Source organism: Misgurnus anguillicaudatus, chromosome 3, assembly GCF_027580225.2.
Source record: "Misgurnus anguillicaudatus chromosome 3, ASM2758022v2, whole genome shotgun sequence".
Lineage (NCBI taxonomy): Eukaryota > Metazoa > Chordata > Actinopteri > Cypriniformes > Cobitidae > Misgurnus > Misgurnus anguillicaudatus.
Genome location: NC_073339.2, coordinates 37,217,063 through 37,229,330, shown reverse-complemented (window position 1 = coordinate 37,229,330; position 12,268 = coordinate 37,217,063). Strand labels below are relative to the sequence as shown.

At 37.1% G+C, this 12,268-nt stretch overlaps 2 protein-coding genes across 3 annotated transcripts; one reads left to right on the top strand and one right to left on the bottom strand.

Annotated features, from left to right (window-relative positions):
* Positions 1–488: 488 nt before the first annotated feature.
* Positions 489–5,130, top strand: chic2 (cysteine-rich hydrophobic domain 2). Its single transcript, XM_055205770.2, has 6 exons — positions 489–799; positions 1,444–1,498; positions 1,663–1,818; positions 2,276–2,332; positions 2,420–2,479; positions 3,717–5,130. The coding sequence occupies exons 1-6, from the start codon at positions 672–674 to the stop codon at positions 3,765–3,767; spliced, it is 507 nt and encodes a 168-aa protein (XP_055061745.1). The 5' UTR covers positions 489–671; the 3' UTR covers positions 3,768–5,130.
* Positions 5,126–9,032, bottom strand: LOC129444827 (OCIA domain-containing protein 1). 2 transcript variants are annotated; one of them, XM_073866041.1, is made up of 7 exons: positions 8,879–9,032; positions 8,516–8,600; positions 8,382–8,435; positions 8,253–8,300; positions 7,952–8,081; positions 7,592–7,872; positions 5,126–5,699 (listed from the first exon to the last, which is right to left on the bottom strand). In XM_073866041.1, the coding sequence occupies exons 1-7, from the start codon at positions 8,936–8,938 to the stop codon at positions 5,662–5,664; spliced, it is 696 nt and encodes a 231-aa protein (XP_073722142.1). In that variant the 5' UTR covers positions 8,939–9,032; the 3' UTR covers positions 5,126–5,661. The 2 variants fall into 2 exon arrangements, with proteins under 2 accessions (XP_073722142.1, XP_073722148.1); XM_073866047.1 differs by lacking the exon at positions 8,253–8,300.
* Between the last annotated feature and the right edge of the window lie 3,236 nt (positions 9,033–12,268).

Sequence of the window (12,268 nt, the reverse complement as noted above, 5' to 3'; positions counted from 1 at the left end):
TGTCTGATGATGTGGCATTTATACAAGTTATATGCGTTTTAGACAAGATGACAAAGCCAAATTATTGTTTTTATTATTAAAAAAAGGCGCGTTTTGCTGCGCAGACATTAAAGTACCGCGAGAGTACGGTGCTTTCGAGTAGATCTCGCGGTACTTGGTCTGCGCAACCCGCATTGTGTTTTTATTTTTCTATTATTCATTTATATTCATCTATATTATTATATATATTATAATATATCTATATTATTCATTTATACATAATTTCTGTAAACATGTAATATGTAACATAAAAACAGTGGGGACAAATAGCTGCAGAAGACCGTTTTATTGGGTTAAATTCATTTTCATGAATTTAATCTGTATTTGTATGACATTTACCCAGAATACATAGAAAAATTAAACTATACTAAATAATATGTCGATATATAAATAAAAATGTCTGTAACACGAGAAAGCTCAAAGGCAGATTTACGCGATTTACATAACCTCGCGATAATCGGACAGACGCGAGATTTAGGGCGGATGTTGATGTTTTGCTCGGGACCATCTCAATGGTCGTTTCACAGCGCGGCTGTACGATCTATGTCATCGCCGATATTTGCGTAACGTGTTCGAAACGCAGTTTTTCTCGGCGCTTCTCTCGGGAAGCATAGAGGCCGAGAGGAGAGGCGATGATGGAGGACTTTGATGAGATTTACGAGGAGGAGGAAGAAGAGGACGAGGACAGGGCCGCGGAGGAGCAGCTGCTCAAGTACGCTCCGGACCCGGTGGTCGTTCGCGGATCCGGACACGTCACTGTGTAAGGCGCCCGGCAGCTCTGGATAAAGTTACACATTGATGATTTATCAATATTCTCTTTTTTAAATCCACTTAAGACATAATGAAACCGGTGATTGGTGCCGTCAGGGCCCATATACAGCAGCTTAACCCTTGCGAAAATTTACCATGGTTTCATTACGGTAACCGTAACTATGGTATCTGTAGTTAAACCATAGTAACCACAAATTTGTCATTGTTTCGGCAACACATGTATTACGATTTAGAGTATAAAACTGCTAATAAGCCCGAAACAACTTGATTACTACACTTTTACTATGTTTAAACCATGGTTCATTTTGCTAAGGGATAGAAAAAGAAAGTGGTAGATAAAGACACGTGTTTCCTGCCTAGACATCGTTTTGGGTATTATATTGCAGCATCAGGACACAAAAATTGTGTATAGGAAGGAAGGAGGCTTGCTAGGTTTTGAGACAGCCACCGTCATTCACATTTAATGGATATATATAAATGAAGCAAAAAACAAATTATATAGGCCTACATTAATGTTCTGTGTTATACAAAAGTAACATCTGTTTTAGATGTGTGTGCATCTACAAATAAAGATTCTACACTGATAAAATAATTATTTGAATGAAATTATAAGTAGGATTTGTTTTACAACAGGTTTGGACTGAGCAATAAATTTGAGACAGAGTTTCCCTCAGCCCTTACAGGAAAGGTAACTATTGTTTCTGTACTTTTACCATCAACAGTAAATAAAAAGCATGGTGTTTCTAAATCAATGAACACAATGTAAGTCGCTTTGGATTAGTAGAAATTTGAAGGCCTAAGAATTGGCCTAAAACCTTCTAACAAATACTTAACACATTTGTGGATTTTTAGGTAGCACCAGAAGAATTCAAAGCCAGCATAAACCGCGTGAACGGCTGTCTGAGGAAAGCTCTCCCGGTGAATGTGCGCTGGCTTTTGTGTGGCTGTCTGTGCTGTTGCTGTACTCTGGGCTTTAGTTTGTGGCCTGTCATCTGTCTTAGCAAAAGGGTGAGTTGGCGAAAAGTTCAGTGTCACTTTTAGAAATGTCTCTGGTTCAATAACAAATTGATAATGCACTTAAAATGGACGCGTATGAGGCAAGGCAATACATCAGAATACACCAAAGTCAGGTCTCATTCCCAGAAAATGCATCATCCAGTTAGAAAAGTATTCCCACCTACTACTTAGAAACTATTTAGACAACTCAAAAAATTAGTTTATGATAAATACTCTATGTAAACACTACGAATCTTTTCCATGTCCATTAGAAGTGCATTGCCTCAAACTGGATTAGTTTGTTTTAACAAACCGAGAAACAAGTCTATCAACAGCATGTCACAGGTGTTTCCAGTAGATCTTAACTTGCATTGAATCCTACATATATTACTGTTAGACATTAGACAATAACACATCCTCTTGTATTGAATTATTATGTATGTTGAAATATTGTGTTTTTGACCTTTAGACAAGAAGGTCCTTAGAGAAGTTGTTGGAGTGGGAAAACAGCAGATTGTATCACAAGGTACAGTATGGTTATCCTTGCTTGAGATCTGTCTTTATAAGATATTATCTGTCTAGTGCTAATTTTGTGCCTCCTTTATTCATTCAGCTGTCTTTGCATTGGAGACTCAGCAAAAGGAAGTGTGAAACCAACAACATGATGGAATATGTAAGTATAAACACACACCAGCTGCTAGTTGGGCAGCAACTGTTTATAATGTCTATGCCAAGGTCATGGTTTGATTCCCATTTACACACTGTACGGTAATGTGTATTGTATAAATATTCTTAGTTTAAAATGGATATAAGTGAAATAAATGACAAGCAAATTATCTTTTGTTTTTATATCCTATCTAATGCATATTAGCAATTACTCTAAGTTAGCGTTATTGTGTAAAATGAATGTATACAAGTTATCAACAGGTCCTTGAATTCTTGCTTGCTGCCGAACGTCTCTGCACAGTTGTGCTCCATGCTAGTCGTCTTAAGCAAACCAAAACATTTTATTTTCGAAAAGGTATTTGTTTCAGAGATCAGTTTAGCCACTATCCAGACTGATAAATAAATACAGATTGGAAGATCACTTTGTTTCAGGCGCATAACCACTACAACGCAGGTGCGTCCGACAGTATATCGCGCGACTTCTGACCCAACCACCGTTTTATGTCCCAAGTCAAATGTACGAATGGTGGGTCTACAAATATTTCAAAAGAAATATTCCACCAGTCCTTGAAATCCTTGAAAGTTTGTGAATCTGTTGGGAAAAATTCAAGGCTCTGGAAAGTTTTTGAAAATATACATGGATAAATAAAGGTCATTGAAAGTGCTTGAGTCTATGTTATGCAAGAAGATTTATGAAAAAACATCCATATTATTCCCTGTGCAGTGTACACGTGCTAAACTGTTCGCTTTAAATGCTTTTATCTTCTGTATGCGAATGTTGATTCATACCAAAATTCTTTTTGGCATAGTTGTGTTTGACAAATAAAAACGTCTCAGGTTATGTAACTGTTGTTCCCTGAGAAGGGAACGAGACGCTGCGTCTCCCTTGCCATACTTCCTTCGTACCTGTAACGCCGTCTTTGGCAGGATTTCAGACAGCGATATACTTCCTGGCTCCCACGTCACCCTGTCTTTTTCTTTAATCCTCAACATTGGTTAAATTTGATATACACATTCAGACGCACTTACCCCTGGAGGCATCCCCAAAGTGTCACAATATATTTTAAAAAGTAACACGATGCAACCTTGCTCTCACTTGAAATGTGTCCCCACATTAAGTCCTTGAATTTGAGGGTATTGGACCTGGAAAGTCCTTGAAAGGTCCTCGAATTTGACGTTAACTAAGCTGTGGGAACCCTGGATTTGAATTATACAAGTAATTTTTCACTCTTTTCACTTTACAGGTCATTCTAATAGAGTTTCTACCCAAGATTCCCATCTTCAGGCCGGATTAGCAGTGGCAGGCCTGAATTCAAGCCTCCAGCGTGGTCTTCCCGAGGTGCCTTTCTCCGGTACTGACACGGTTTTAACACGTGGCCTCATTCCCTTCCCTCTACAATCTGAACTACTCGTTCCACATACGAGCGCCACTTACCGCACTCCTCACGAAGAAAAGCACTGTTTACAACCCAGACCGGAGTATATGTGCGCATGCAGAGGGATCTCTGCTGCCACGTGATTTCACAGAGCCTACAAGGAAAAGAAACTTCCGAAGCTCTGGAACGTCTACTCACCTTTAATCACATCACACAATATGCACACAAGTGGCTTCCTGTTGCGACAACCACCTGAATCACTGTGGAATGGACCAGGGTGATCCACAAGGAATAGTTTGTAGAATGAATCTTGATCTTGTTGTTTTGGTTAAAAGCTGGATTAAAAACTATTCCACAGATGGACATTTTCGAAAACTGTTTCAAAAGGAAACGGTCACCGCACAATACATAGTTTTCCATATCTCCCTCTCACATAATTATAAACCGTATACAAAGACAATCAAATATTGACTGTGCCACGCACCGACTAGACTCTTTTGGACTTTTGCGGGTCTAGGGCCAGATGGGCTTTCGGTGCCCAGTGGGGTAATGATGCAGCACAGAGTAGATTTGTTAATGCTGTTCTCTTTTTTTGAGTATTTTTTAGCTATGTTTACTTGCTCAGTTTAAAAGGATGAACAGCAAATGTTTGTGTCTCGATTTGGGTGCGTTCTGTCTGACCACAAGAAATATTTTGTCATTCTCTCTCGTGTAAGACAAATCAAACAGTTTATAGGTTGGTTGGATGATGTTGAAAATTAAACCATCAGTTATTTTTGGGTGGTTAAATGAAATGACTTCTCCAGCATATATTTTTATTTTTCAAACGTGAACCCATTTGTGTTGGAGCTTGTATACAGGACCGAATAGATTATAGGCGGATTTCTACTTCTTCTTTTTTTAATTTAACGTCATTCAGCTAATTTGTTTATCATCCGTTTCGGACCAGAGTCAGGTGTGAATATTTTTTATATTCTTTAAAACAGTTCAGACTGTACAAGTCTTTGCTGCCTATGCAGGTTATTTCTCTTCGTGAACTATATTTGTGTAAATGTATCCAAATGTAGGTTTATAAGACATTTGGTCCTATTAGAGTTTAAAACCTGAATACTATTACGTGTGTGTGTCTGTGTGTATGTGTGATTACTCATTACTGAAAGTACAATGCCCTATCTCTTATATGATGTCACCCCGAAACCCAGGAACATCATCTTTATTTTTCAAGAAATGATTTCAGTGTATTTATGTACAACGTGTACAGAAATAAAATACGCCCAAATGATTTTTGCTTTATTTTCTTTCACATATACATATATAACAATTTGGATGTATTACCTTTGCATGTAACTCACATCATGTGGCTGGTGGGGAAGATATAGATTTACATTACATTATAGTAATTTTAATTATATAGGGACCAAAATATCACAGAGTGGTGGTTTCCCGGACAGGGATTAGCTTAAACCAGGACTAGGCCTTTGTTTAATTATGAAATATAACTAGTTTTAACAAACATGTCTTACTAAAAACATTATTTGTGTGCATTTTGAGGCAAAACAAAGGGCACTGATGTATTTTAAGATATGTCAGTGCAAGTTGTTTTCAGTTTGGACAGCTCTTAAATTTATTTTAGTCTAGGACTAGTCTAATCCCTGTCCGGGAAACTGTCCCAGAGACTTTAGGTTTAGCTCTTTGGACTAAATAACCAACCGGAATGCCCTACCAACTGGACAGTGTTTTTTAAGTAGACAAGCATCACTCACAACACAGTTAAAATGACATTGAATCTTGACAGAAAGGCAGCATACAGAGCTCACTCCTCCCATGTGTCTCCATATATATTCTTCTTTCCTGTACAAAAAAAAAGTTAATCTGTAACTCCATATGTAATAAAATCACTGGCATTTATTACTGACAACAATTGAATAATTCACATTATTACATGCTATATTATTTTAAGAGAATGCTTTTCTAGTACTTTCTGAAAGTATGGACATACATTTTGGGAACAAATTGTCCACTATACACAAAACTTTAAAAGGCACATATAATGCAAAGTCCACAAGGTGTTTGGACATAAATGTGTGTTGACAGTGTGTGAACACAACAACCCTGCAATGAAAAAAAATCCACCCTCTATTTCTTTTTAAATCCCTATTAAATCAAAGCAGTTAGACGTGCTGTTTTGATTCTCTTGTTATTGTGGCATCACAAAATCAAAGCCCCGCCCACTGACTGATTGATTAATTTGACCTAAAAGCTTTTCTAAATGTGTTTGTTAGCACATTGTAGCGCTAATGTGGCTAAAGATTTTACTGCCTTGGACTGAATTCACAGGAATCAGATCTATTTTAATTGAAAGTGCTAACGGTCTGTTGGGAAGGGAATGAGGAGCTGCAGCTCATTTGCATTTAAAGGTACAGACTTTAAGGGACACTCCACTTTTTTTGAAAATATACTCATTTTCCAGCTCACCTAGAGTTAAACACTTGATTTTTACCGTTTTGGAATCCATTCAACTGATCCCCAGGTCTGGTGCTACCACTTTTAGCATAGCTTAGCACAATCCACTGAATCTGATTAGACCATTAGCATTGCGCTAAAAAATAACCAAAGAGTTTAGATATTTTTCCTATTTAAAACTTGACTCTTCTGCAGTTACATCGTGTACGAAGACCGATAGAACATTAAAAATTTTGATTTTCTAGGCAGATATGCTAGGAACTATACTCTTATTCTGCCATAATAATCAAGGACTTTGCTGCTGTGGCATGGCTGCGGCGGGCGTAGTGATATTACGCACTGCCTGAAAATAGTCCCCTGCTATTGAAAGTTACTAAGGGGACTATTTTCGGCTGCTGCGTAATATCATTGCGCATCCTGCAGCCATGTTACAGCAGCAAAGTCCTTGATTATTACTGCAGAATGTGAAAATTGGATTCCAAAAAGGTGAAAATCAAATGTTTAACTCTAGGGGAGCTGGAAAATTAGCATTTAAAAAAAAAGTTGTTTCCCTTTAAAAAAAAGCACTTTTTTTGCTCCCGCCCAAAAGGGGCATTTTGGACATGCTATAGCAAATGATCTGTGCGGTATATTAAGCTGAAACGTCAAAGACACATATATTTACAATCATTTATATTACATTTTGTAAAATGGGCATAATATGTGCCCTTTAAAGAAAAACACAGTTTTTCAATATTTTACTATGTTCTTACCTCAACTTAGACAGAATAATACATACCTATCTTTTTTCATTGCGTGAACTTTTAATCTTTGTACAGCGCCTTGTGAACGTGTTAGCATCTAGCCCCATTCATTCCTATGGCTCCAAACAGGGATGAATTTAGAAGCCACCAAACACTTCCATGTTTTTCCCATTTAAAGACTCTTACATGAGTAGTTACACGAGTAAGTATGGTGGCACAAAATAAAACTGTTGTTTGGAGCCATAGGAATGAATGAGGCTAGGCTTTACAAAGATTAAAAGTGCACGCATTGATAAAAGATAGGTATTGAAAAATGGTGGTGTTTTCCTTTAATAATTGATAATAGTCACCAAATTAATGCAAACTATTTACCTTTCCTCAATACAATATGTAGTGTAGCTGAAATAGTGAAGTATTATCAATCTTTCTTAATTTTTATTTCGTAATATCTCATTTATATTTATTAATTTAACTGACTTTTCATCTCAGAACTCACTTACTCCACTCCTGGCTAACATCGAAACAGAGATGTCTCACCTTTCTTGGCTGAGGTGACATCAGGTGGATGCTTTAGCTGTTTTTCAGCTTTCTGAGTTACTGTGATGTCATAGTTTTCTTTATCTTTACTCTGTAAATCTTCATACAGAACGGGTTTGTTGTGTATGTGAGTGTCAGAGTGAGATGCTGAGATTATGGGATCGTCGTATGTGAAATCTCTTGCATAGGAGAACGACTGATTTCTTTGATCATCGAGTTGAGACGTCGGTCCAAAGCCAGTTTTGTCTGCATCATTTAACTCGGTCTGTTCATGGGTAAGCCTGAGAGAGAAATACAATGACATTATAAATGTTTCATTTTTTCAAGTGTAGGTCAGTGTTAGTGTGTGCCCGTGCTCACATTGGTGGGCGATGCTGCTCTCTCCGTTTCAGTGCCTCCCCAAGTGGAGAATTTTCCAAGCTTTTGAACTTTTCCTTACAAGTCTTCAAATATGATATCTTACCTCCAATGTAACCACAAACACCAGCAACTAACACAAACACACACATTGGTACTATTATTATTCCATTGACTATACTGTTGTTAAACTGAACTAATGATATTTTCTATGCCTTAAATTTTAGTGTCACATAATCATCTTTTATCAATACATATGATGTTACAATATTTACCAATATTACAGTGAAAACATTGTACTCACATGCTACTTTGGGCAAAGAGCCAAATCTACCGGAGGCCGTGAGCGCACCTAATACGAGTGTATCAAAACATTTAGATTATGACTAAACAGTACACTATTAAGATTATTTATTATTTAACGAGGACTCACCTCTGGAGATCAGAAACTGAGTGAGTCCCATGCTGACGACTGATATAGGCAAAGCTGTACACATGTGTTCAGAAAGAAAGGTTTCACTTTTCTTTGACAACAAGGAAACCAGAAACATAAAGTTAAACACTCACATCTGTACCAAAAGCTCTCCTCATTGCACTCTCTGAAAACTCTCCTCTCCTCCTCTGTGGGAATGTAGTCAACTCCCATGGGACCCTGAAACGTAACAAGTAACTTACTGTAGTGGAATCATGGTACAGTGTATCTTTACACTGAATAAATGGATGGGCAGACAGACAGACAGACCGACAGACAGACAGAATAAAACCAATGTATTCACAGTCTGCAGAAAATATATTACTGTGGTACTTTTCCAACATGCATACAAAAATAAGGACATTAGAGATGTCTAACCAAGCATCTAACATAGAAATCTATCCTGGTCTTTTGTATTACATGCAAGTACATGTATTACGTGTTTTTACTAAACACACCAAGACAGTTTGTCCTGATCGTCCGGGGTTCCTGCAACCTGTTTCAGACTGCTGGGACATTGCGCATCCGACGTCCACAGCTTTAAAACACGCTACAAATGTCAAATCCACTGGAACCTTCTTCCTCGATGACCTTCATGAAGACCAAGCGTTCACTTACTGCCACCCTGCGGTTGACAATGAAATTACGCCATGGCTGCTTTTCCATTTATCATACACCATGGCAAGGTTATTTTCCAAAGGCAAACTAAATAAAGTATGCACTTTTATAAATTTGTTTGACTGTAGCAGTATTTGAAAAAGTAATATTACTTTTTCACGAGGTGTAACTTCTGCACTAGAAGTAAAGACCAGCGGCAAAGCAGCTTGTTCATCTGCAATACGTGCATCTCAAAATAAAAAACTTTAAAATAAAATGCCACTGTAGTGAAGACCTACAATAACATATTTTCTAATAATCAGTATTGATGAGAAAATTCCTCACTAATGTGCACACTTTGTATAAATACATTTTACTGTTCACTCTAAAAAACAAACGGTGCTATATAGCACCAAAAGTGGTTCTTTGCTCGTAATCATAGAAGAACCGTTTTTAGTGCCATATAGCACCGGTGAAGCACCAGTGAAGCACCTGTGTAGAACCATATAGTGCTATGTAGAACCATATGTGGTGCTATATGGCCCCTATTTGGTTCTACACACACTGTTAACCCTTGCTGTAAATTTCTGGGTAAATAACTGTAAAATTGGCAGTATTTAGCTTTAACATTGGTGAAAGGTATTTACTGTGATATGAGGTGCAGTTATGCTGCACTAATAATAAACTACAGTAAATTACTCTTTGCACCAATTAAGGAAAATAACTGTAATATTATCTGGTAAATTACTGGCACACACACATACACACATACACAGGTGCAGGTGTCACCAATTTGCCTTGATAAACTTGTTTGTTTGTTTACTCGTGCTGTGTTGAACAATATAATAGTGGATTTGTATGTTTAAAAGCTGAAAATGAGTAAGTAAACTGTTAAAATATTTGTGAGTGTCTTTAAAACACAAAGTTAAGGTTCCAAATAGCTTCCTGATTAGCAAGTTTTTAGCATCTCCTATCAACGTTAACCCTTGTGCATTGTTCAAATTCACTGCCCTATCGTGTTGTTCGTGGCCAAAAAATGCCACTAAATGAAACTGTTGTAAAATGTATCAGATTAATATAAAAAATATTAATCTGTTAATCAACATCAATACTGATCAAAATGACCAAATATTTACAAAAATTCCATGATTGTAACTCTTTAAAAAGTTTATAAGTGAACTTAAATAAGTATTTGGGAAAAAACACAAAATGACTTTTTTTCAATATAAAAAGTGATTTTGGACTGGATTTTTTAAAAAACCTTTTCACAGTCTTGGGCATTTCAACGATTGGAAAGAAACGTTGGCTTTGGTGAATTTTTGGTTTTTGTGCAGCATCAGATTTAATTTCTTTTCTTCCTCATTTATGGTTTGTGCTCATTTTTGCCCCAATGACTTCCATTGTAGCAACATTTTTTGATTGCAAAGCCATTTTTGATTGATGATGGTTTTTCCTTTTGCAAAAAGGTAAAATGTGTAATTTTTACTGTTGATCACCCCTTAGGCCTGTGCAAAAAACAGAGCTTAATTTCTGGTTTCTACTTCGTGTTATATGAAGCATTTTTGTTAATCCTTGAATTGTAAGAATATAAGAAGGTCATTAAAATTACGTTGAATAACTGCAGGTTTGGAATAACCTGAGGGTCAATGGTGACAACGGAGATCTTTTTTTTTTTTTGAAGGTGGGATTTGACATGATTTTGTTAAGTGTCTTAAAAGAATTTGTCTATTACACTGAAAGTAAACCACACAATTTGCCATATGTGTTTTTTTTTGCTATGTGTCGCACTACCAATAAATAACCTGAATGTTATTTGATTGCATTGTTTTGGAGTATGATTTTGTTAGTTTTGGTTTAACTGTCATGCAGTGGCAATGTTCTTTGTTTATATTATTGCTTTTTGTTATCTTATCTTATTTTGCCAATTCTACAGAAAATTTGTTCTGTTTAGTTTAATTTTGTGATTCCTTGTGCTATGCATTTATCTATTGTCAGGATCCTGCCAAGGAGTCTTGTTTTGTATTTATATCTAGTTATGATGGCAGTTTGACGTTCTGGCAGTCTCATGCTTTATGTCAGGGATGGGCAACTTCGGTCCTGGAGGGCCGTGTCCTGCAGAGTTTAGCTCCAACCTTAATTAAACACACCTGAAGCAGCCAATTAAGGTCTTACTAGGCATACTAGAAATTTTAACGCACGTGTGCTGAGGCAAGTTGGAGCTAAACTCTGCAGGACACCGGCCCTCCAGGACCGAAGTTGCCCATTCCTGCTCTATGTGGAGGTTCATGCCTTGTTTATTGGGTCATGTGCCTTCGGTGTCTTGTCTCTGGTCCCCGCTCCCTCGTTCTCCTGCTTATTAGTAATTATTGGTTTTCTCCCATCACCTGTTTCCCCTCGTTATCTTGTTTGTTTTTTTCTATATAATGTCATTGTGTCCTTAGTTCTGTGCAGGTTCGTTTTGTTTTGTTCTTGTGTTCATGTGGTTATCTAGCCGAGTTATCTTGTCAAGTTTAGTATTATCTATCTGCTTACAGTGTTTCATGTCATGTACACCCTCGTGGGATTTGTTATATGTTAGTAAATAAAGTGTTTTCTGTTTTCCCGACTTCGTCTGCGATTGGGTTCATCCGTCCTCTGATCCTGACATCTATTGCCACAGTAATAAAGTGTATTTGTCTAAATATTTTGGGGTTCTTTCTCCCTTTTTAATAAAGTAACATAAAAAAAGAATTTTTCAAACGTTTTAGAGTACCACAATGAGTACGGCATTTTATATACTATACAGTATTATACCTGAAGCATGTGGTAGTGTACAGTAATTAACTGAAATCACTGCTGCCAGTTATTAACTGTAATTACTAACCTACAGTATAAAACTGGCAACACTGTTGCCATTAAGACACCGTAATGGTACAGAGACAGTAAATTACTGGCAACACTGTTGCCAGTTATTCACTGAATTGTCATAGACCCAGTACTATACTGGCAACACTGTTGCCAGTAAGTCACCATTACAGATGCTGTACAGTAACTAGCTGGCAGGCCTGGTAAGGTTTAACAGTGCAGGTGCAACAGTGCTTCACAGGTGCTATATGGCGCTAAAAATGGTTCTTCTATGATTACGAGCAAAGAGCCACTTTTGGTGCTATATAGCACCGTTTGTTTTTGGAGTGTTGGGAGAGCAAAAACAAAGGGTAAGAAAGAAATATAAGCAGTCAAATGAAAAAGGTAACTAAAAAAAAAACCATGAA